General features: G+C 43.9%; 1 protein-coding gene across 3 annotated transcripts in view; it reads left to right on the top strand.

Annotated features, from left to right (window-relative positions):
* Positions 1-12,802: 12,802 nt before the first annotated feature.
* maf (MAF bZIP transcription factor) overlaps positions 12,803-26,552 on the top strand; it is a 353,819-nt gene continuing 340,069 nt past the window's right edge. For all 3 annotated transcript variants that reach the window (XR_004414499.1, XM_033035850.1, XM_033035851.1), the window contains exon 1: positions 12,803-14,149. Coding sequence is in view for 2 of the 3 variants with exons in the window: in XM_033035850.1 (XP_032891741.1) it covers positions 13,161-14,149 (989 nt within the window). In the remaining variant the exon portion in view is untranslated. The remainder of the gene's footprint in view (positions 14,150-26,552) is intronic.

Below are 26,552 nucleotides of genomic sequence, written 5' to 3'. Positions count from 1 at the left end.
TGCAGACATTAGCTGCACTCGAGGGATGCTGGCTTTGTGCCCTGCACGCTGCTGGAGCATGAAGATGTTTGCACAACAGTCCCGGCGTCATTCACTGTGCATTTGTCAAAGTAACCTCGAGTGCCTCATCGTGAAAACGGGTGTCTAAAACAAAAGACCATGATCATCAATGATTGATATCCCGTTTTGAATTGATGAAACCACTATTAACTACATTGGAAGTGGGCATCAGAAATCAGACCAGAGATTCTTGAGGATTTTATTCCAGCTTCTGTCCTGAATTGTTTTCCTGAAACGTGTCTGCAGTCCTTGTGTACACTCGGAACAATCGCTGATTGATCGACTGATCAATTAATCGATTTTGAATAAATGAAACTGATGTGAAATTGACGAGCAAATGCTTTCGATTAAAGGGCACGGCTAATGCACACGGATGGTGGGTTTTAAACCCATGGTAGGTCTTTGGACAAATCGATCAGAAATGTATTTACATCTTCCGTGAGTGATTACTCTGGAGAACAGGTTTATTTTTTTTTAAATGCGGCGGCGTAGATACATTATTGAAGTTTAAGTGAAGTGGGTAACTTGACCTGGTAGAGGCGAGTGAATCTGTCACTTCTTGTAGACAACCCGAGATGGGAAAAGTGGGTGTGGGGACACGGTTAAATTGGAAGATCGATGACCAAGAACAGTTGCATGATCCTGCCTAGACTTCGCCTGTCCGACCGTGACGAAAATCCCACTGTTCGCTGTTGAGCAACATTTTGTTTTAACTGCAGATGCTGTAAATCTGAAATAAAACCGAAAATGTTGGAAACATTCAGAAGCTCAGGCAGTATCAGCGGGAAGGAAATATTATTGACGTTTCATGCTCGGGACATTAACTGTATCTCTCTCCAAAGATGCTGCCTGACCTGCTGAATGCTTCCAGCAAACTCGGTTTTTTATTTCAGATTTCCAGCATCTGCAGATGTGTTTTGTGGAGGGAATAAGCAGGCTACTTGTGGGGATTTGGACCCTACAGACTGAAGAAATGTCCCGCCAAGAAACCACAGCTGTCCATTCCCTCCACATGTGCTGCCTAACCCATTGAGTACCTCCAGAACTTCAATTGTTCAATGGAACGTAAGTGTCGCGTGTACAGTGAGATTTAGTTTTTATGACAATCCTATATGTTAGGCACAACCATACTAAGTACAAGGGTGTAAGATAGTTTACCACACTGAGTCAATACACAAGAGTCGCTGGGTTTTCGGCGTCACCCTGCATCCTTCCAGAAAGAAATGTTAAAGTCCTTTTCTCCAGAGATGCTGCCTGACCAGCTGAGTTACTCCGGCATGTTGTGCCTATGTTAGAGTCTTAACTTGGCTGTACACTGGGTCGGCCTGGACAGGCGTTTTGTATTTTGCTCAAGATTCCAGCATCTGCAGTTTATTGTATCAGCGCCGTCTTGTTTAATTTGAGTTCCCCATTGGACTTTCCCACAATAACTTCCATCAGCCTCTCCACACTAAACGCGGTCTAAACAAGAATTTAATACGTTTGCAGACCAGAGGATTCGCCTATCTGCGTCAGTACAAATGTAAATTTGTTTTGCAAACTAGTCTTGATGAGCTAGCTTGACTTACATCAAATCTTTAATTGAAAGATAAAGATTGAAATGCAGATATTTTAATAAAAAGGGGGCACAATAATGAGAGCTGGAGAGTTCTTGTAAATTCGCCACACCTTAGCCTGTTATGAGTAGGAAGGAACTGCAGATGCTGGTATAAACCGAATGAATGAATGAATAAGTATATTGGCCAAGTATTCACATACAAGGAATTTGCCTTGGTGCTCTGCCCGCAAGTGGCAACATAACATACAGTGACAATTAGGAATTACACATAAAACATTAAACATTTATAATAAAACATTATTGATTAAACATGTGAATTAAATAAAATACCAGAGCAAAAAGAGGCTACAGATTTTTGGTTATTGCATAGAGCTACTACTCATGGAAAATAAGTTGTTTTTATGTCTGGCTGTGGCAGCTTTGACAGTCCGGAGTCGCCTTCCAGTGGGAAGTAATTCAAAGAGTTTGTGGCCAGGCTGAGAGGGGTCAGAGACGATCTTACCCGCTCGCTTCCTGGCCCTTGCCGTGTACAGTTCGTCAATGGAGGGAAGGTTGCAGCCAATAATCTTCTCAGCTGACCGGATGATTTGCTGCAGCCTCCGGATGTCATGCTTGGTGGCTGAGCCAAACCAGACCACGATGGAGAAGGTGACAGACTCGACGATGGCCGTATAAAATTGGACCATCATTGCCTGTGGCAGATTGTGCTTCCTCAGCTACCGCAGGAAGTCCATCCTCTGTTGTGTCTTTTTGACTGTGTAATCAATGGTAGCCCCCCATTTAAGATCCTTGGAGATGATGGTTCCCAGGAACTTAAAAGACTCCACAAATGTGACTGTGGTGTTGTTGATGGTGAGTGGGGTGAGGGGAGGGGGAGCTCTCCTAAAGTCTACTATCAACTCTTAAGAGCATTGAGCTCCAGGTTGTTGCCATGGCACCAGGACGCCAGCTGTGACACTTCCTGTCTGTAGGCAGGTTCCTCCCCATCTTGGATCAGTCCAATCAGGGTTGTGTCGTCCGCAAACCTGAGAAGCTTGACAAGGAGACAATGGATAAAAAGTTGGGAGTAACTCAGCGGGATAGGCGGCATCTCTGGAGAGGACGAATGGGTGACGTCTGAAGAAGGGTCTCGGCCTGAAACGTCACCCATTCCTTCTCTCCAGAGATGCTGCCGGTCCCGCAGTCCCGCTCCAGCTGTTTGTGTCTATCTTCGGCCTGTTATGATATTTGTATTGTTGTGAGTGACAAAAGTAACAAAAAACATAACATACTGTAGAACACCTACAGTGGCGCATTTGGCAGATCCGATGCCTCGCAGCGTCAGAGACCCGGGTTCGATCCTGACCTTGGGTGCTGTCTGTGTGGAGTTTACACGTTCTCCCTTTGATCGCGTGGGATTGTTCCGGTTTCCTCTCAAATCCCAACAAACGTGCAGGTCTGTAGGTTAATTGCTCTCTGTAAATCTGCCTCCAGTCGGTAGGTATAACATAGACCTAGTGTGAACGGGTGATCAATGGTTGGCGTCGACTAGGTGGACCGAATGGCCTGTTTCTACCTTGTGCCTCTAAACTAAACATTGTGCATTTTAGGCAGATGGGTTTAATTAAATCAATCTTCCTTCGTTTAAAACTCAGTAAAATAATATATTTGTTGTCGGAGTCATATTATTGAAGAGAGCGGACAAGGCGTGTTAAATTCGGGTTACTGTAATGGATATGCCATGAAGCATCAATCTAACCTGAGCAAAAGTTTGTGTGACCGAGGATTAATGAGTTCAGACTTCATGTGTGAAGTAGAGAGGGAGGGGCTGGAGGTAATATGACAGAGAGGGAAAAAAACTAGAACATGTTTATCATATTAGAACAATAATCAGACCAGGCTCGTCGTGAATAACGAGCTATCGTGAATATCTGTATTTTTGCATATATTTCATTAATCTGCTCACAGTACCTTATGTATCTAACGGTTCCCTCTCCCCTGACTCTCAGTCTGAAGAAGAGTCTCGACCCAAAATGTCACCTATTCATTTTCTCCAGAGATTCTGCCTGACCAGCTGAGTTACTCCAGCTTTCTGTGTCTATCTCAGTGAATAACAAGACCCCTTGTATTGCCCGCCCCCAACTCCAACGTGCCAAACTCCAATGATGGCGTGTTTGGAATTTATATCCAATGAAACAATGTAGTGAGATATGATCTGGCCTGGCATTGCCGTGCAGTGCTGCACTATCCGAAGTGTCCGTTTTTCTGCTGAGACGCTGGGATTCCACAGCCAATTGTTAAAAAAAATATCCAGCGTGTGTGTCAACGTTTGACTCCTGATCAACAGGGTCGTAATGTATCATTAGCATCACATTACTGCACTCGAGAGCATGCTGTGTACGATTTGGATCCCAGATTTCCAACATTACAACAATGCTTATTACACTTCAAAAACATATTTTTAATTGGCTGCAAAATGATTTCGGAAGTCCTGAAAGGCGCTATACAAATGTAAGTATTTACACGCGTTAATAATAATGTGTCCTTCATGCCGTGCTTGCCAGAGTTTTAAAAAAATTGGGCCAATTCTTTATTGCCTTTTGGATTTGCGTGTTGCTTTCGCTGTGAGCACGCGAAGTGTTCATTTGTTTTCATCGTGCGTACAGAGTTTGACCGAGATTGGAGTTCGTAACCCTTTAGCCCAGAAACAACACTCAGTTCCATTGCACCTGCGCTGTGATTTTCTGTATCTGTCAGTGAATGACAAGAGTGGGAAGGGGAACGGTTCCCCTGTGCCCTAGTGCGTGTCGAGTTACTGAAAACTTGTTGCAAATTATTTCAGGCGGTAACTCATTTTCCATTTGCTGGGATTGACAAGAAGGATTAAGATCCACGCATTCAGCGCAGCGCTCCAGCCCGTTGTAGTTCGACCCTCCGTCACCTCCTTTCAACGTTCGCTCAACGATCCGATTCGGCTGAAACACTTCATTCAGCCTTACAAACAAACAACTTTCCTACTTTGCATTTACACTTGCTACGCATTGTCGTAGCCTAACAACAGCAAAAATAAGACTGGTTTGCATCTATATTATCGCTTTAATAGAAAGAGAAAACCATTCGGCCCCTCGAATCTGCTTTCCCACGCTCTATTAGACCATAGCTAATCAGTGTGTCAAATCAATGCTCTCGCATTAGATCCATCGTATTCTCGGGCTTCAACTGACCCAGCAGTTAGAGACTTTTCGGCAGAGGGGTGTTTTTCCCACTGCCCTGGCTAACGTTTTAAGATTACATCCCCCTGTCTTGAATCTTTCGGTAAGAATCAGCGGGGTTCTCCGTCCATGCCCTCTGGGGATCTTGTGCCATATTTAAAAGTTCCGTCATATCAGGCCTTATACCGCATTCAGTTGAGTATAAGCCATGTCTAAATAGTCTTACACGATATAACCCTCAAAGATAGACACAACGTGTTGGAGGAACTCAGCGGGTCAGGCAGCATCTCTAGATAAAATGGATAGGTGACGTTTCGGGTCGGAACTCTTCTTCAGACTGAAAGTAGGGGGTGGGGGTGGGGGATGGAACTAGAAGTAGGGAAAGGCCATAACAAATCAGGGCCGGCAATAGATGACCAAGGGTGGAGCCTATAATGGCCCATTAACCTTCTAAACGCTGGAATCATCCCAGAACATATGTACTGTGATGTCTTTCTTTCTTTGATTTCACACAAGTGTCTTCTTGGGAGATACTCTGAAATTAGTAGCATCATTCAACTTGGGTGAAAACAAAAATAGTATAGGGAATTCGCGGATCGCTGTTCTGTACTTTGACAACGTCCTTGAGAACATATTTCATTGAAGACTGTTGCCATACTAGATACTCTACATCTTAACCGAAGATCATGGTGCACGATAAAAGTTGGACACATTTTTTCACATGACATGCCGATCACTCTAACGGAATTGACTGACTTGGAGATTTCTCCATTGAATGTCCCAAATGCCACACTTTTTAACCCACTGGGAGACATTAACTCTTGAGATTTGGAATTGAATCTCCCATTGTTAAGAGATACGTCTAAGATTATAGCTCCTCCTGTAAAAACATCTTCTTATCTCCCCTCCGGTACTTTTGCCAATTAATTTCACACGAACTTTTTCTCACAAAGGGTGGTGGGTGTATGGAACAAGCTGCCAGAGGATGTAGTTGAGGCTGGGACTATCCCATCGTTTAAGAAACTGTTAGACGGGTACATGGATTGGGCAGGTTTGGAAGGATATGGACCAAGCGCAGGCAAGTGGGGCGAATGTAGCTGGGACATTGTTGGCGGTGTGGGCGAGTTGGGCCGAAGGGCCTGTTTCCACACTATCACTTCATGACTCTAAATCTCACGCAAGTAATGAATATTGATTTAATTGGAGAACCACTAGAAGCGACACAGATAAATGATTTGCATTAAGTTGACCTACATTTACTATATTCTCCAATTCTCTATCACTTCTATAGTTATGCTCCTCGAGTGATATGTGGCATCCAACACATGTATCATAAGATGAAAGCGGACGTTAGTGCTATCCTATTGAATGGATGAGCTGATGAAGGTGCTGTTAAGATCTAGACCAGCCCAAATTTCTGATGCGTTTACGTAACTCGTTGAGCCTTATTTGCGTTTGCTTAGCTTCCAAGTGTTAGCTGCGATCTCTCACGTGATATTCGATGGGACTGATAGATCAAGAATTCAAAGAGCCGGTGCAATTGAACGTTTCCAGATGAACTGTGCAGATTCAGTTCATTGTCGATACCCCAGTGGTATTGGGGCAATATTATTGCGTAGGAAGGTTGCAGATGCTGGTTTGCACCAAAGATATACACTAAAAGTTGGAGTGACTCAGCGGGTCAGGCAGCATCTCTGAAGAAAACGGATAGGTGACATTTCGGGTCCAGACCCTTCTTCAGATTGAATGTCAGGGGTGAAGAAAGCGAGAGATGTGAAAAGGTACAGAGAACAAATGAATGAAAGGTATGCAAAAGGACAAATCAAAGACAACCCCTCTACTTTCAGTCTGAAGAAGGGTTCCGAACAGAAATCTCACCTATTCCCTTTTCTCTAGCGATGCTAGCTGACCCGCTGAGTCACTCCAGAACTTTGTGTCTATCTAGGATAAAATTAGTTTGGAAACGTTGTTCATCTAAATGTCCCCTACCAACTGCGCTGTTCTATCTATTTGCAAGCTGTCTGTAAGGAACGATTGCTTATGCATAACTTTCATTAGTGATAATTACTATTAAAATGTTCCATCAGAAAGTGAAACTATCCAATTCGTTGACGTTCCCTCTGATGTCTTCTCATTCTTCATCAATGGAGCATCACAATGCCTTCCTTGCTCAGCGCGCGGAGTCTTTCATGCCATGAGTGGATTGGACGATATATCGATGCACGCACGAATTAATTTATCAACTTCAGAGCTCCCTATCCCCGTCCACTATCCTCGCCACCAGCACCCCGTCACTGGTTGATTCTGCTTTGAACTGGCCCAGTCTATGATCGATTTCTCCCCGTCACTCGCTTTCTGAGTAACTTCCTCTCGCAAATTCACTGTCATTTATCTTCCCAGTTGCGAAAGTGACTACAATGTTCTTTGGGTGATTGATTAAGACACCGGATTGGAACCAAAACAGGTCTCTATGTTCATTCTTACTTAAGGCTTTTACCGCCATCCACCTCAACGTTGACTCTTTCTCTCTCTCCACAGCTGCTGATCTGACCTACTGAAAATTTCCGGTACCAGATTCCCAATGTGACTGCAATTTTGCATGTGTATCCATTTGGCTGTTTTGCTCTACACATGCAATGTATATCACTGGTTATAGCACGAGTACTTTGTGTTTCAATTGTAATTTAATGTGCAAACGGTGGAGTGAAACCAACTCTTACTGGACTGTGCACAGAATGAAGAATAGAGTGTCAGATCACGGAAATGAAAATGGGTTCATAAGCGGGGAAATAGACACAAAATGCTGGAGTGACACGGCGGGTTAGGCAGCATCTCTGGAGAAAAGGAACAAGTGACTTTTCGGTTCGAAACCCCTTCTTCATAGTGAGAGTCAGGGGGGAGGGAAACTAGAGGTATGAAACGATTCAGAAGACCAAGGAAAGGTGGAGCCCACAATGGTCCATGGTTGACTGTGGAAGAGGTGATAACGAAGGAGGAAATGTATGTAATACAAAAATGAATTATAAAAGTGTCATGTGAAATGTCACAAGCCTGCGATTTAAGAATATAATTAATCGTCAATAAATCCCTCCAGGCAAATCGTAGCAGGTCTTGAGGTGCACACGTCACGGTCCCTACAAATAGGTGGTAGATTTGGCCTGTGGGTGGTCTGTGCGGGGAGGAAGATGGTTGGGTATAAGTAATGGAATTTTAACATTTTTATCCTTCATTGGAACACAATGTTTAAGTGTTGAATCTGGTTTGCATTGTCTTTTAAACCCCCAATTATAACTTGAGGCATTTAGAAGGATAACATTCCTCGCGTGTCCCTGCTTTGGTTGGCTAAAGGCCCCGAACAGAAAGGACGCCTATCCATGATGCTGCCTGACCCGCAGATCCTGATCCAGCACGTTGGAGCTCTTTCCAGCACTTTGGCGTGGGTGGGCTCCACCTTTCATTGGTCATCTGACTTGTTCTGAACCTTTTCAGATCTCAAGTTTCCCTCTCACCCCACTCTCAGTCTGAAGAAGGGTCTCGACCCGCAGCCACCCATTCCTTTTTCTCCCGAGATGCTGCCCGAACCGCAAGTTACTGGGTGACTGCAACATTCTGTGTCTATCGGCGGTGTAAACCAGCATCTGCAGTTCCTTCCTAAACACTTTGTATTCCCTGCTTTGTAAGTTCAGTTTGGCAGAATCGTATCCCTTTTCAAAATCTAAATGGCAGCTCACAAGCACGAGCCATTTCAGCCCCAGTAATTTGACCAGGGTTTCGACTTTAAAAACATGTCACCATCTGTGCATGGGCATCTGATCTGCAATATCTCCATATTAAATCCATTGTATTGTAATGCCCTGCATCCTGGTACACTCTAGTGTTAACGGCATGAAAAACACGTTTACTTGGGGAATTTGTAGAGAAAATACATTACATTTAGTGTGTAGGAAGGAACTGCAGATGCTGGTTTAAACCGAAGATAGACACAAAATGCTGGAGTAACTCAGCGGGACAGGCAGCATCTCTGGAGAGAAGGGATATGTGAGGTTTCGGGTCGAGACCCTTCTTCAGACTTCTTCAGAATTTAGTGTCGCTGGTGCTTAAGGAAGATATTTCGAAATCAAAATGCAATTACTGATGGTGTGATATCGATTGACAGTTCTCACTTAAAATAAAGGTTGATATATTCCGTCCTTGCTGTCATTCCGATTGTGCGTTTGTATTTTTAAAAGTGTGCAACAGGAAGGGGAGGGGGGGGGGGGGGTCGTGGTTGCTCTGTGCGTGCATTTTTCATACGGTTAAAGGCTAGCGGTGGGGAGAACATGCGAAGCCCAGTGCTGCCTGTTTTAAGTTACTGCTGTCAGATGCATGGTTCGTGGAGTCACGTGTCAGATAAACAAGCTGACTGACGAGCCTTAAACAGTCCTCGCCCCGGGGCCAGGCAGTTTATCAATCAAAAAATAAACACAACTTTGTAAAGCGATTGATCTGACCCTTGCACGTTTCAAAACTCGCCGAAGAGCTTGCTGTTTGCATTCGGTTTCGGATGTCATGGCCCCTGCGTGAGATTGATACCCACCACCCTCTCGGGTGGCTCTTCGGGGCAGGGACTTAGAACAGGCCTTCTAACATTCAAAGATCAAAAAAGTTAGATCGTATCCTTCATATATATATATTTAGCACTGAAATTGCTTTTCACGATGTACCGCTGTTAGAATCTTTCGTCCAAAGACGTACATGTATGTAAGTTAATTGGCTTTGTAAGTGTAAAATTTGTCCCTCGTGAGTGGAGAACAGTGTTAATATGCGGGGATCGCTGGTCGGCGGGGACCCGGTGGGCCAAAGGGCGTGTTTCCGCGCTGTACCTCTAAACTAAAGAAGTCATCGGGTTATTTGGGCAAGCGTTTTGCATTTATATAGCACCTGCTTCAAATGAGAGGATTTAGAAGTCAGCCACAGAACAAGATCCCACCAAGCTTTTGCTGGACACAAAACGCTGGAGTAACTCGGCGCGACAGGGTAGCTCTGGAGAGAAGGAATGGGTGACCCAGAGATGCTGCCTGTACCGCTGAGTTACTACAGGTTTTTGTGTCTATCTTCGATTTAAACCAGCATCTGCAGTTCCTTCCCACCAAACTTTTGTTGGATGAGGTGTAGACATTGCCTTCTTTGAACTGGCTCAGGATATTTTGTGTGTGTGATCATTTCGTCTTCAACTGCAAAGAAAGGCCGAGCATCTTACTCGTCCACCCACGCGCAGCAGTCTTTCCGAGAGATTACACCCCTCCATCCGGAATTGAATGCAGAATATTTCTATTCGGACATAGACAAAAAATGCTGGAATAACTCAGCGGGACAGGCAGCATCCCTGGGTCTGGACCCGAAACGTCACCCATTCCTTCTCTCCAGAGATGCTGCCTGTCCCGCTGAGTTACTACAGCATTTTGTGTCAATCTTCGGTTTAAACCAGCATCTGCAGTTCTACACATATTCTATTATTCTACACATATTCTACACATATTCTATTCGGGTGTAAGTGCTGTCATGGCGTATCTGTGAAAATGCCATCCAACGGCCAGACGCACCGAAGTATTAGTTTATTGCTCCGAAACATGGAAGAGCTGCGATGAACAAAAATATCCGCCTGGGTCCAATTTAAACAAAAAAAAACAAAACTGGATCAACCCTTAAGTATCTCTCAATTATTGCCTTTTGGCGGTGATCTAAAACCGTGAACGCCCACGCGTTTCGCACATATAATCGACCTTTCTCTCACCTCGATAACCCATCCATTCTATATTTTCGGAACCCTCGCTTCTGGAAAACCAAGTGTAAAGTTTAAAAGTGACACGCCCAAGTGTAAAAATTGACAACATGAAATGTTGGCGCTGGATTTTAAGGTTTTTTTTTAAGTGACTGAGCAGCATTTAAGCCTCCCGGACATGCAAAGTAAACGTGTCGGGAAAGCACCAACGCAGTTCGGATCTCGAAATCAACCAAGCCGGATCTTAATGGCAAACATCGGAGCCCGGTCCACTTTGCCCAGGTCCTGCTCTCTGGATGACATCGCTTCCTGCGGACATAGCACGAGGCAGCGTATCTAAAGGGGATCGCAGATTTCATTTAGGTTCACCAAGAACAATATGCCTTTACCATTAACACAATTGTCCTTGTACTGGAAAACCCCAACCCCTCCCCGAATTTAAATCTTCCAGATTTTCATTTTAAACAAGGCTTTGTTTGCAATAGCGAGATTTCACCAATCTTGCATAGATATTGCCTGCCACCAGTCTTTCGTTTTGTGAACCGGGCCCATTTATGGAATACATTTGCACTTTCCAATGGGATTTTCTTTTAGTGTGCTCGTTTAAAATCACTCTGCCGTACAGCGGCGGCGATGCCAGCTAAGTGGCTGGTGGAATATTTACTGAGGGCTTTTCTTTCTTGTCGGAAATTTATATTCGCTGTAATCGACCCCGAGCGGCTCAACAATTAAAGAGCGCAGTTGCCGGCTTTCTCCGCTAGGGGGTGGCTCTGGTTCGAATAGAACTGCGACTATTTCGCTCAATGTAACCGTCAGAGGGAAACCTTTTGTGAAATAATTTCACTTCTTTCGAGAGCTAGTTGCATGCAATTCAACACATGCATCGATTTTCACTTCTGGCGCTTACTCGTATATCCTCGCCATGTCTTTTACATTTTTAACGCCTCTTGGGTTTTTTTAAGTCCATAAATTCAACAACAGCATTCTCTTTCAAGTCTGTGTTACCAACTGAAAGTTGGGCATTTTGATAGATTAATTGCATCGAACATATTGCGGGGTTCTTTCAATGCCGCCGATTTTTCACTGGTTAGAGTGCCCGTCGGAAGATTAACCCCGCTCCATGTGGTGCAGGCTTCAACTCCCTCCTCTCCGCCCCTCCCGCCCTTTATTAAGAGCAGCGTTGGATCGCCAGCCGAGAAGCCCGTTCACCCGGTTAAAGTTCAAAGGCCAGCAGAGAGCCTCTGATAAACAAGATATCCTTAGAGCCAGCGACTGGTCTGAAAATGTTTAAATACTATTGCACCAGCACCCTCGGCGCACTGGACATAAACAGCGGGCAGTTTCTGAATCGAGCGGCCCGGATCAGATCAAGGATTTCCTCAATACATAATAACATTAAGAATTTACACATGTCCTGTATCATTGACAGTGTTCCATATCGTATTAACACGAGCACAACGCTCGTTTCTATTCCACGCTATCCTGATTCTGGGTGATGTTGGTAACCCCCTCCCCTTTCCCCCTCTCCCTCTCCCATCTCCCTCTCCCCCTCCCACTCCCTCTCCCTCTCCCACTCCCACTCCCACTCCCACTCCCTCTCCCTCTCCCACTCCCTCTCCCTCTCCCATCTCCCTCTCCCATCTCCCTCTCCCCCTCACACTCCCTCTCCCACTCCCTCTCCCTCTCCCATCTCCCTCTCCCCCTATCTCTCTCCCCTCCCTCCCCCTCACCCTCTCCCTCTGTTCCCCAGCTGACAGTCAGCTGATGCCAGCGTGTGATTGACACTTTGAAAAGTTTCCCCTGTTCCACTCTTATGCTAAGCAGACCCGCTGACGCACCACCCCATTGGTTGCGAGTCTCAGTCAATTTCCCATTTGAAAGCTGACGTCGAGTCCGATATAAAAGAAGCGATGCTTTTAAACAGAGAGCCGACGGTTCCCGTCCTCCAGCTAAAATCTCAACACGCGTTGGACTTCGCTCCTCTAACCCAGCAAACTATTGCAATCGCATCGTATCTGCTTCCTCGCCCTCTCTCTCTGCACCTTTTTACAAACAAAAACCTCGTAATTTATCTCTCTCTCGCTTCCCCCTTTTATTTTCCTACCCAAGCATTGTAAACCAACAGCAAACCGAGATGAAGCAGTGAGAGAGAGAGAGAGAGAGAGAGAGAGAGAGAGAGAGAGAGAGAGAGAGAGAGAGAGAGAGAGAGAGAGAGAGAGAGAGAGAAAGAGTGAGAGAGAGAGAGAGAGAGAGAGAGAGAACCGGCATCTAGATTTGCTCTCCAGATTCCATGAAGCTAAGACTTAAGAGAGGGAGAGAAAAATCGTATTCTACCGATGCATCTGTATTATAACAGATCGGAGCGGGAACGAGCATAAAAAAATATCTACTTGATAAAAAAAAACAAGCTGAAACGTGCAAGATTTCCAAATCCTACTTTAAAAAAAAAACAAGCAACCAAGAACAAAATAACAAAGAAATCAAGCTGGCTCTCTCTCCTTCAGCTCAGAGCAGCCTGATCGCGGCGATCGCAGGCGTGTGCCCCGGCGCTTGGAGGTCTGGACGACCTAATACCATCTGCAGTAAAAGGATGGCATCCGAATTGGCAATCAACAGCGCCGACCTACCCAACAGTCCCCTTGCGATGGAATATGTTAATGACTTCGATCTGATGAAATTCGAAGTCAAAAAGGAACCGCTGGAGTCCGAAGGCAATCCGGGCAGTCACTGCAACCGCATCGGGGGCTCGTTGTCTTCTACCCCAATGAGTACCCCGTGTAGTTCGGTGCCACCGTCCCCCAGCTTCAGCGCCCCAAGCCCCGGGGAGCAGAAGGCGGCGCACCTGGAAGACTTCTACTGGATGACAAACTACCAGCAGCTAAACCCGGACGCTTTGAGCTTCACGCCGGAGGATGCGGTGGAGGCCCTGATTAACAACGCTCATCAGCAGATGCAAGGAGGCTTCGATGGCTACCGGGGACAACAGCAACAGCAGCAGTACGCGGCGGCCGGGGCCGGCGCCGGGGCCGGAGCTGGAGCGGGCATGGCCGGCGAACAGATGGGTCCGCCCGGAACCGTGGTACCTCCTCACCACCAGCACCAACACCACCACCACCACCACCACCAGGGGCACCAGCACCCGGGGGGAGGAGTAGCCGCCGTTGGCACGGCTAACACCGGGAGCACCGGCCCCGCTACCGGCGGCATTCACCAGCACCCGCACCTGCGGAATAACGACCGCTTCTCCGACGACCAGTTGGTCAGCATGTCCGTGAGGGAGCTGAACCGGCAGCTCCGGGGTGTCAGCAAGGAAGAGGTGCTCCGACTGAAGCAGAAACGCCGGACCCTCAAGAACCGAGGTTACGCGCAGTCCTGCCGATACAAGCGGGTGCAGCAACGGCACATGTTGGAGAGCGAGAAGACGCAACTGCAACAGCAAGTGGAACACTTAAAACAGGAGATAACCAGACTCGTTCGGGAGAGGGACGCCTACAAAGAGAAGTACGAAAAACTTGTGTCCAGCGGCTTCAGAGAAACGGGCTCGTCCAGCGATAACCCTTCCTCCCCGGAGTTCTTCATGTGAGTTTGTGGGTTTGCTATGCACCCCATCCCCCCCAAAAAAAACTAAAAAAAAACTTTTTCAAAAAGTTTTTTTATCACAAAAAAACCTGCCGTCTCTCTCTCCCTCACCCCGTCATCTCATGCATTATATGCTTGCTATATTATTTTTGTTTGTGTTTTTTTAAATGAAAGAACCATATTAATAATAACCCTGCATGCTGGACATGTATGGATTTAATTAGCTAGTTGGAAACGGATTTTCTTTTTTAATGAATTATGGCATGGCAAGAAATGATACCGGTGACTTTTTCTTTTGCTGTTTTTTTAACATGGAAGCAAAAACGAAACAATATTGCACCGTGAATCCCATCAACCCCTCCTTCCATGAAAAAAAAGAAAGTTTGCATCTTCAGGGGGGAGTTGCGTTGACTTTAGGTCTGGCCTTTGAAAACATCAGACTTTTCTCGTTATGTATTATGCACTGAACTATTTCTGCAAAAAAAGTATTTGACAGACTGGATTTCTGTATTACAAAGTCTGGGACTATTGCTGAGGAATATCGGTTATTACCGTAATGTTGAGACATTAAATATATATACATACATATATTAAAAAAAAAGTGGTGTGTTGATCGGAGAACGGTATATAAGTTTATTAAACATGGGTTAAACCCTCTCCACGCGTTTTGGGTTAACTGTGTAACTCGCTATGAAGTCGAACGCTTTAGTGGGTGCTGTGAGTGAGTGTGTGAGAGTGTGTGTGTATGTGTATGTGTTCGATAACATCTAATTTAATTACGTTATATATGTATGTGTGTGTGTGTGTGTGTGTGTGTGTGTGTGTGTGTGTGTGAACATAAAAAGGAATGTGTACCCTTTTATGAGCTGTTGATGCAAAATTAAGGAATGGTGTGTGGAATTTAGCTCCCTGCAGTCTCTTGGTGTTTTCCCTGAATATGTGAAATCCATGCACCAAGGTAAGGCGATTTTTCTTTAAAAAATATAAAGAGTTTAATTGTTTTTGATGTGCAGCGAAGAGGAAACACCTCGGGGTGAATATGCAGAATGACATTTCCATGGTCACAAATAAATATTTTTATTTAAATTAAGAAAATTGAGCATTTTGTAGCATGCACTTTGCACCCCGGAAATAGAAAGATGAACGTTGAATGGCCCTTCTTGTTTATCGATCAGATTGCATTTCAGACCGAAGTCTTGTTAAAGGGGTGGAGCTCGTCTTCAATCTCCTGTGTTTATCTGAGGTGGTAGTGGTTGAAATTTTCCTGGCGCTGTATATTTACTTGTCCCTAAACGCGAAGTACAGAAACGGAGAGTAAAACCCCCAAAATGACTGGAAATCACATTCGGGATGCGGGGAGGGCTGAGAGAGGGAGGGTGGGGGGGGGGGGGGGGGGGGGTAGAGATGGTGAGAGGAATATCTCAGTCATTGAGAACCCGAACTCATTGAAATATATGTGTATACATACACATACGTTTAGATAAATAGATATTTAGATTTATTAATATTGATTATATATTGATTATATATATATGTATGTACATGTGTGTGTATGGATATATATATATATATATATATTCGTTTAATTACATATAAATATACGGATATATTGCCTATTGATTTATATGAAATGTATGTATATTATATTCCATATATATATCATAATATGCATATATAATATCAGTAGAACATGCGCCTACTCCTTGCAAAGCGATGAAGACTTTCTCAGCTTGACACAACTGGATCGTACGTTTAGGGGCGATATTTTACGCAGTCCACAAGCAAGAATCAGGGTTTGAATGCCCACTCTTTTATTTCAGTGAGGATTGAGGATGTTGGAGTTTATTACTAGTGCATTTTCATTTGGGTCGATGTCCATGTGGGGTTATCAGTTCAAAATTAAACAAACACCGGCTACAATAAATTTTGAAATCTTGGCAATAATGAAGTCCGTACATCTTGCAGAAATCTTTCAAAAATATCTTGAATTCTTGAATCCCCACAAGTGAAATTAACTCACGTGCATTGCATTTTGCTTCTCCCCCTGTTTTCTTTAGACTCCATAATTACAATTGCTGAATTACATTAACATTTTTTGTGATGGTTTTGAATTTGTACGCATTTGAACATATTCGCCTGATGAATCTTGTGGCTCGCCTATAACTCGGTAAACATCTGACCAGGGCAATATTGGAGCCATTTTTTGTCATAAATAGTTTTACACCCGCCGCATTTTACAACCTCCTTCAAAAGTCACTTCGGTTAAGAGTTTCTCGCTCTGTGACCTATCTGCCCAAATATTAATATGACTGCACCAATCGTAATTTTTCAAAGACCAGTGTTTGGTTAAAACATAACTTTGTGAACATATATTTGGATATTTCGAAATAGCAGTGACATGAATTGGATACATTAAATTATTATTCGGGCTCAAACGTCGTGTTTTTTGATATGAAACATTCGTGCATTTTAGTGGAAGGTAAAACTTTTATTATTTTGAATTTTTTTAGAGCAATAATCAAAGACAAAAGCAAAGTCAGTGTATAAATTTGCTGTAAAAGTACTTGACGTTTCCGACGCTAAATTGATGTTAGCGTTTATTCGCCAATGTTTAAGAGGAGAAACTTTACAACCTGTCCATTTGTTTTTATGTTCTATTTGTGAAAAATCAGAATATAAATAATTTTCTCCTCTTTACATGGGTATAAAATGTCCATAGAAAATTACACTTAACAAGCGTAGGCAGGTGTTAGTACTCTATGCATTTAAAATATAGTTTAGCTTAGTTGTTCGCGCTGCTGCTGAATTTATTACACTTAGCAAAATGCGTGGACAACATCAATAACAGAATACTTCAATATATAGTGTACAATAGCAATCTGTCAACCCGTTACTCAAAGTAAAATGGGCACGTTCTCCTCACTCTTTAGAAGCTGATCTCCAAGGCCACAGTGTTTCTCTCAGAGAACCAGATTTAGCGCCTGGGTCACCGACTATTACAGTGCTAATACGCATTTTAAACAATAAAGTGGCTGTGTAAATTTCAGGATACATCCAGTAAAAGTTGAGATTGAGGGAACTACTATAAAAAATAAAGCTGCTTTTAATCGGGGCACGGTGAAGAACAGGTGGATTGTATGCACACGGTGTTTCCCCTCATATGGGTCAGAGATTACAGGCACCACAACTTCAGGGTAAAATATGGTAAAGGTTAATTCTTGGGGGCTTTCAGGAAAATGCATCAGACTTTCCTAGTCTTGAACCTTCGGGGTTCTGTCGAACAATTCAATGCGGAGGCAGTGTGGGATGGGGGATTGGATTGGTGTTTGAGGTAAAATAGGTCACCTGGTGAATTGCGTATTTTCTTGTCCACTTTTGATCAATCCTTTGTGATTCATCAACAACACTTCGGCGTGAGCGGTGGCCACGGTCGGCGTGTAAAATGTACAGTGAAAGCCAAACTCATTAGTCAAAGCTTTAACTGGGTGCTTTGTTTTATATAACGCGGCCTGGTTTAGGGCAGGTATCAATGTTTACTGCAGTTTGGTCGTCAGCGGGTTGGGAGACGTAACAAATCACATTTCAAATCATGGCCAAGTCAGCCGCAGGTTTAAATGCTGGGTGGCAAACGTAAATATTATCAGATTTTCTGAGTGGCGTTTTGTCAAACATCCACGATAGGAAGTGATGTTGTAAACGGGCGAAGGGAGAAGACTTTTCAGCGTGTCCTGCACTGCGCAGCTGGAAGGCACAGGCAGCGGACTGTACAGGGATATATTTTAAGTGATGCATGAAAGAGGCCCGGAACTGAAAATTATTGTCCATGAATTTTGCTACATCGTTAGCCCCCTGACATCCTGCCGCTGATGTCAGTCGATATTTCGCACACACCATAATTTCGAGCAATCTGCAATTCCCCATCAGACCCACAGACCTATTGCGAAACACAAGACACTTCCAAAGGTAGATTTCTTCAAAGTTACAAAGCAAAATCAAGTACAGGAAGTCAATGGGGCGGTTGCCAATCGTTTTTTTCCCCCTTCGTCTCGCTTCCCTTAAAATCATTCAGGTCCTGTGCGAGTCAACTCCCAAGAAAAAGTCGTGCGTTGGAAAACAGAATATCAGGCGCTGCGTCTTGCAAAGATTAATCTGCCTCACGTCTGCGTGTCAGTGGGATTTGAGAGCGCAGAGTTGAATTGCGGACATTGGTTCGGAGTTATTCGTTATTTTCCCTCAACACAATTACTCTGTTCTTTCACCGGATCTTTGGTTGCAGTCGCCGAGACGGAGATAGGGACAAGGGTGAAAGTCAGTGGATGATAAAATGGTCGAGCTTTGGTGGGAAGGAAAGGAGGCATTTTATTTCTGAAGTGTGAGAGCTTCCAGCTTTAGACTAAGCCCAGTGTACAAAGAGGGGGATAGGTGTCAGGAAAAGCTGTCCAGTCTTACAACTCAATCTTTCACTCTTTCTCGTCTAAGCGCTTTCGTTCTTTCGCTGCTAAACCGCTACATGCAGGCGACCGCTCAGTCTCGCAAATCAACTTCCTTTCCCTTTACTCGCCCACCCCTCTCTTGTTCTTGTTCATTAGCTGCAACTCTTCCTTCCTACACTCGCCTGACGCGAAGTCTATCTAATACATGCCTCTTTCGCAAATACTTGCTTGTACAATCCACACAGATGCATTGCAGTGTCGACAGGAAGATATAGGCGGAAATATCTGGGTCCAGATGGGTGGAACTAGCATGAAGCGTTTTCCGGATGAACTTTAGAAAAATCTATTCTCCAGTAGCTTATTTCCTAGAATTAGCACGGCACAGAGGGGAGCCGGTCGGCCCATGTGCCTGGGCTGTATCTTTGCAAGATACATTCAATGGGTTGCACGTCCCCAACCCTGACAAACAAGCACACGCTCTTTCCTCAATAGCATGATCTTTTGCTCCACTATTTTCCAGCAATATCATCAATTTCCCATACAGAAATGCCTATTGAATCTGCTTCAACCCAGTGTAATCCAGATGATAGCTCGCTGCGTAAAATATAGTCCCCTCAACCTCCCCTCCATCGATGACACCTAATAAGGGTCTCGACCTGAAACGTCACCCATTCCTTCCTCGAGAGATGCTGCCTGTCCCGCTGAGTCACTCCAGCTGAGTTACTCCAGCTTTTTTGTGTCTATCTTCGGTTTAAACCAGTATCTGCATTTCCTTCTTACACATACATAACAAGCTCATTGCTCGCTTTCCCGTATTTGGTTTTATGTTGTTTGCCGCTATGTACTTGCAAAAGACAAGTGTAAAACTTTCATTTTCACAATGCCTTACTAATGGCCGGGCAGATCCACACTGTGCTCGCTGCCCGTCCGCGTTCTGACTTATAGAATCCAAAATTGAGGTCTTGGAATGCTGCAGGGCTGTAATGCGTTGCAGGAGGGAAGGGTGAATGAGGTGATATTACAGTAAAATGTTCCCCCTGACAGCAGCTTTAAAACCAGTGCTAGAAGAATGGGGCGTTATATCCCATTGCAAATCTGCAATTGATGTATACGTTAGACACCTCGTGCAAGAAATAAGTGTGGGTCAGTGAGATGGAGAGAATGTGTGGAGAGGATACATTTACATTTTAGCTGTTTGGATTCTTATAGAATTACACCAGGAATGGATTCTTATTTTTTTGTAGGTTTACAACGTTATCTGTCAGCATTCGGTTTGCTGTTGCGCTTTGCGTGATGCGAGTATTCCGCATTCTTAAGGAATATGCGTGAAATTGACCACGGGTGTAGACGACACGTTCCCAAAATAGTCCGAGTTTTGCAAGTTACTTTAAGCTTATAACGTAACGTGTCGTCAGGCAAGGAAGAGTTAAAATCAGGGGATGGTTGGGGTGTTTGCAGTCCTTGTAGGTGGGTTTATTATTTTTTGAACTCTTTGCAGCCACACAATAATTGTTTTTAAAAGTTGTGGATGGCCATATAGGGCAAGATGGTCGCTCACTTTATTACGGGAAGCGTTATTAAGAAAAGCATTGTGGACAACGATTATCAGACGGCAACGGAAGCATCAGCTCCATCTCAACTGCAAGGACTGCCGCGTTTTGCTGTATAGAAAAGTACACTTGTCAAGAAAACACGTTCTGATGCCATTAGCTATAATATCCGGGCAGTTTCAGTTAGAATTAATTGCACACTCTAAAGAGAATAACAATGTAAGAAATCACACGTTCATGTACTCTTTAGCACTATTTCCCAATGTCAAATATTTGACATCTAGAGATAGTGCGGTCACATGAGGTTAACGTCAATCCTGCACACTCGCCTGAGAATTCCTAGTTCAGTTCCCCCCGTTGAACACAGATCTCTGCACCAACAGTCCCAATGCAGCAGTGGGGGAGTGCTGCATTGTTGCAGGTGCATTCTTTCGAATGAGGTGTAAAACAGGTAGACATTAAAGCATCCTCGACATTATTATTTCGACGACAAAGACTTAAATGTTAAAGTAAAACTTAAATTAAAAACTGGTCATTCATCGTGATGACCACGAAGCTATCGGATCAGTGATTCTATCTGGTGCACTATACGCTTGGAGAAGAACATCTGCTATCCTAACCCGGACTCTTGTTTGACTCTTAAAGGTCTATGGAAGTGGATACGGAAGTCAAAAGTAATTGAGAATGGACAATACATTTTAGCCCAGGTATTCTAGAAGAGAATAGAAAAGCCGGATGTACTACCTAATATCTATCCCTCATTCACATGTTCATTTTCAAAGGTTATAGGAGCAGCATTAGGCCATTCGGCCCATCGTCTACTCCACCAATCAACCATGGTTAATCTATCTTTCTCTTTCAACCCCATTCTCTCTCCTTGTCCCCATTAGCATCGACACCACGTACTATTAATTGGTCTTTACTAAAAAGTAAATGGCTTTAGGTGGGTAGCGAGTGGTGGTCCATGGTTGGGGTATGGTGGTCAATGGTTCGCGCTGTGGGTGGGAGCACAGTTTGTGCAAGTTGCATTGTATCCATTCAGAAAGGAATGGGGCTTCGTCAGTGCGACTCTGCTCTCTGGATCGCATGCATAATGGATATAACGTGTAATTGAACAGAGGAATGTCTGAATTTAAATAGTGCCACCTTATATTTGCCTTGTCGTCAATTATTAAACCTCGACTGAGGTTTTGAAAAGTAAAACATATATATGTTTTCGACTAGCTTGGCGCAGATCTGCGTTATAAATCTGTGGTGGCATAAGTGGGAAATTGATGTCCAATGTGACATTTACTTTGGATCCCAACAGAATCCAGTAAGATAGGGAATGGTAATGGCTGGGTACATGGTAATTCAGGTGCACCGAAAGAAGCAACATTACTTCATAAAGATAAGGCGCTTCAAACAACCCATCCAAACATCTACAACTTCGCCTCTTGATGTGGATGGATGCTATTTTCGTGATTTTTCTCTGAAAAAGACGTAATGGATTTTTGTTGCGTCTGGCGACCGGTGTACCTGCTCGCATGTGATTGGATCAAATATAGGCGCATTTCCCCCCCTGCTCCCCTCCCACCGCGCTCTCTTCCGTCACGGAATCCAATGTGCATTGTTGAGCATCTGTGCAGAATGCTGATCGAATCATGCATCACCTCAACCCGCCGACCAGCATGACGCACTGCACGAGGTAGCCGCAATTAAAATCGTTGGAGGAGCCTTCCCACGCATAGTCTATGATACAATCCATTGGATTTCATGCTTGGCTCAAACACAAATAAATGCGAAGCAACACAATTAAATGCATTACCGGTAAACTTGAAATTGGCAAAAAATTAATATATCGGAACATTTCACGTCCTCGATTTCTCTGGAACAAAAAAAAACACAAAGTGCGTCAGACTTTCTTTATTTCAGAAAAAGAGTCCCGACCTGAATTGTCGCCTCTTCATGTCCTCCAGAGATGCTGCCTGGCCCGATACGCACTTTGTAGCTTTCCTTTTGTAAACCAGCATCTGCAGTTCCATGTGTCTCGCTTTCTCATTCTCTCTCGCTTCCTAACAAAGTTGGACCATGATTTTAATTGACTAGAAGGCGCAAAATGTGTGTGTGTGTGTGCGTGTGTGCGCGCGCGCGTGTGTGTGTGTGTGTGTGTGTGTCTTTTGCAGTTGCATATTTTAATTCTGAATTTCTACTTCCTAATATGTTTCAAACTTCCTGTCAAAGAAAGGAGCAAATATGTTTTTCTTCTCTCTCTGAGTTGGAATTGAATCTCCTAAGCCTGAGCCATGACGATAAACAGCTTCTGCCGCCAATTAGAAAGCATTCATTGTATTATAGTTCAACGAAAACACGGCATACCTACTCAGTTATTAAATGAACATTTTTTGGTGTAGGGGAATGTTCAGAGCACGCGGCTCGACATTTAATGAATATGGGGGCGATTCCTTATCGCTGACTAGAACCTTTTCAAGGTTAACGTGGGAACATTGGCGAATATAGCTTCGAAACACACGGTCATCAGTAATTACTGCTACTATATTTATGCACTGATTTGTCTCATGTAATATATACAATCACGTCGTGTAAGCATTGCTTCGCCTTGAAGAAAACAACTCAAATGTTGAATTGAATGAAATCATGATTTTTTCCTTAACTGGAAATTGAATGATATGAAAATGTAAAAGATGAGAAATGCATCGACCTCTAGTCCCGTTGTGTACTTAGAATTATTAAATGCATATTTTTGCTTTGAAATTCCCTTTGAGAGATTCGCTGTTTCATCAGTGGTTGCACCTATACATTGACTGAACATGGTGCCTAGAATTGGTGAAAGGCGCTATCTAAAGTCGAACCTATTTTATTTGTCACTTTTACCCATCGTGTATACAACACAAACAAAGTTCATCGTGTAGACACACAAGGAACTACAGATGTTGGGATCTTCAGCAAAGTATACCGTGCATCATGCAAGGAAATTAATCTTGCATCCTGCAGTGAAATAGGACTGTGGATTCAAAAGCTAAAGTTTGAAGTTAACTTTTCAAAAGAAAGGTTACGAGCAAACGATTGTAAATATATTCCTTGAGGCTAATGCATAGCAGATTAGTGGTAATATTAAGTAACACGAAACAGTAACATTTGTCGGCTAGTTCTTCGGTAGAACGGGTGGCCAATTATAGAACATCATATCGCGTTGAAGGGAACTGCGTTCCTTCCATCCAGAGATGCTGCCTGTCCCGCTGAGTTTCTCCAGCATTTTGTGTCTATCTTTTGAACATTGTCCAATGCTTACTTTACTGAAGATTATATGAAAACAAACATTATACTTAACCACCTCTTAAACCTCAATGGAACTGCTATAGAGAAATACAACGGGCATGGCATCGGGAATCTCGTGCAATTGTGAAAATATTAAATAATAAAAAGGGTAAATCTGCAAACTGTTTCACTAATCACTTTTTATCTATGATGTGTATGAAAGAAAGATGGAGCAGTGGTAGATCTTGCTTTTATTTTCACACAAATCATATGCAGCAGATCATACCTGGTTTATCTCATAACTAAACGTTTAAATTCATGTCCGGGAATTGCTTGGGTGGGTTCCTGCATTAAATGCATTTAAAAAAAACAGTTTTCCTGAAACATCATATGTTTTTTCCGCCTCCTCTAATATCCTCTCCTCAATTTGAAATGAACCCTTTAGAAAGAGGGGCGATTTTAGCGGAAGACGGAGTTGACCTTGAAGCAAGGATACCACCAGTAAGGTCTTCACATCTGCAGAGATTTCAGAATGGGAATGTGAGAGCAGGGTAAGCAAAATAGGCAACTTTGCCAAAGAACAGATGCACCATTTTGGAGTCCATAACTGAGACAGCGGTTTCTGCGAACATTAAACAAATAACATTGGGCTCTTTTATAAGTTGCAGACATTATCGGGTTCACCCCCTTCTCCCTCAGTGTCCTTGGACAAATTTCCCCGCCCCGGCCCGCCTCAATTTCAGCTCCTCCTCTCGATCACCTCCCTTACGTCTGCATTATCTAGCCTCTCCTCGAGAAAAATGAACGTAGAATCTGAATAAATATGCACATATGCAATAAACACAATTCACGTTTATTATAGCTACTTGTGTTGGTGTTTCGAAAGGAATACAGGAACAAACGCTGCCATAACACTGGGTCTGTACGATCAGTATCAATCTATCCCCAACGAGAAATTGCCTGCTGCCAATGTCTATTGTAATATTGGCGCAGGGTTTGTCTATTAGGAACAGCTGGCGTGAAGGCAGAGTAAAAACACGTTAGCATAAACATTAAAACACCAACATTCCCCATATTTGAAAATTTGATTGGATACCAATTAAAAAAATCAATGCAATGAGCAAGAGGACTTTGATGAGAAAGATGGTATAATTTGGGCAGCGAGGCATGCAGAGTTAGCTCAGTATGTGCAACTGTATAAAACTTTGGTTAGGCCACATTTAGAGTATTCGGTGCACTGCTGGTCACCACACAGCAGGAAGGATGTGGAGGCATTAGAGGGGTAGCAGACGAGGTCCCGAACCGCAATATCACCTATGTTCTCCAGAGATGCCACTTGACCCGCTGAGTTACTCCACCACTTTGTGTCTATCCCCGAATCAATGAGAAAGGTAATTTTGCACCAGCAAATAGTTCAGAACAGAGAAGTTGATAGAATTGTGGACAAATACGCGCAACTCTACTCCGAAGTAAATTCATCTCAGTATACCTTGTACACATTCCCTTCTTCGTTGCCAACAACGCCCACTAGTTCTAGAAGCTTCTAACCTGGCGAAGATACAGTGAGTATATAGTCCCTGAATGGTGTCAGATTAGGTGGAGGGGATGTGCAACAAGACCTGGGTGTGCTTGTACATCAGTCACTGAAAGTAAGCATACAGGTACAGCGTCAGTGAAGAAAGCTAATGCATGTTGGCCTTCATGGCGAGAGGATTTGAGTTTAGGATTAAGGAAGTCCTACTGCAGTTGTGCAGGGCCGTGGTGAGACCGCACCTGGAGTATTGTGTGCAATTTTGGTCTCCTAATTTGAGGAAGGACATTATTGCTATTGAGAAAGTGCGGCGTAGGTTCACCAGGTTGATTCCCGGGATGGCGGGACTGGCATATGATGAAAGAATGGATCAACTGGGCTTTAGAAGGATGAGAAGAGTTCTTATAGAAACATAAAATTCTTAGAGGATTGGACAGGGTAGATGCAGGAAAATGTTCCCGGTGTTTGGGGAGTCCAGAACCAGGGGTCACAGTTTAAGAATAAGAGGTAAGCCATTTAGGACTGAGATAAGGAAAAACTTTTTCACCCAGAGAGTTGTGAATTTGTGGAATTCTCTGTCACAGAAGGCAGTGGAGGGCAATTCATTGGATGTTTTCAAGGGAGTTAGATTTAGCTCTTTGGGCGAAGGGAATCAAGAGATATGGGGAAAAAAGCAGGAACGGGGTACTGATTTGGATGATCAGCCATGATCATATAGAATGGCGGTGCTGGCTCGAGGGGCCGAATGGCGTACTCCTGCACCTATTTTCTATGTCTCTATATTTCTTTTTCCCCACGTCCCCGTTTCATCTCTCTCTCTCTCTCTCTCTCTCTCTCTCTCTCTCTCTCTCTCTCTCGCTCTCTCTCTCTCTCTCTCTCTCTCTCTCTCTCTCTCTCCCTCTCTCTCTCTGTCGCTCTCTCTCTCTCTCTCTCTCTCTCTCTCTCTCACGAACTTTCGAGCTCTTTTTCTCACCCTCCCACGCACACATGATATCCGGATGGTGTGACACAGGATATGTTGTTCGCACCGTCATAACTTACAATAGTCTTGAGTTTATTCTGATTTTAACACCGTGTTAATTTGAGTCCGATTTTCGGAAATGTTAGATGTAGCTGCTATTGTTTTGGCTTTAACTGGGAGTTTCACAATACAAACCGCATGTTTGGCCTCGCTCATCTGTTCCGACCTAAAGTGGTAACTTTAATGCTGCAAACGTGTCGGCTCCTTTTTTCAGATTAAAAAAAAATCCTCATCATTTAACCGCTCAATTAAATACAACCCGTCAACAATAACCGCACACGCGAATCAGCGAGTTAGTTCTAGAAAACAATGCACAAGAGGGACTGTTCTTCAATGGGATGAGAACAATGCGTCGGAGCTGCATGCTTTCAAATGTCACCCCACCCACATCGGCGACCGCAACTGGCGACAAGTAGCGTGGGTTTCACCAGTGTTTTGAGATCAGAAACTGGGAGAAGGAAGGGGAGCTGTGTCGATCAACAAATCCGAGAATTGTTGCAACACCACCACGCTTTACCAGAACAAACGGAGGCGACAGGTGTTACAAGAGTGGAAACACTCGTCAACCCTCACTATACACTTAGTAATACTGAAACTGAGGGTGCATCGA

This window comes from Amblyraja radiata, chromosome 17, assembly GCF_010909765.2.
Source record: "Amblyraja radiata isolate CabotCenter1 chromosome 17, sAmbRad1.1.pri, whole genome shotgun sequence".
Classification (NCBI taxonomy): domain Eukaryota; kingdom Metazoa; phylum Chordata; class Chondrichthyes; order Rajiformes; family Rajidae; genus Amblyraja; species Amblyraja radiata.
The sequence above is the reverse complement of the archived record's forward strand: the minus strand, read 5'-3'. Positions and strand labels throughout refer to the sequence as shown.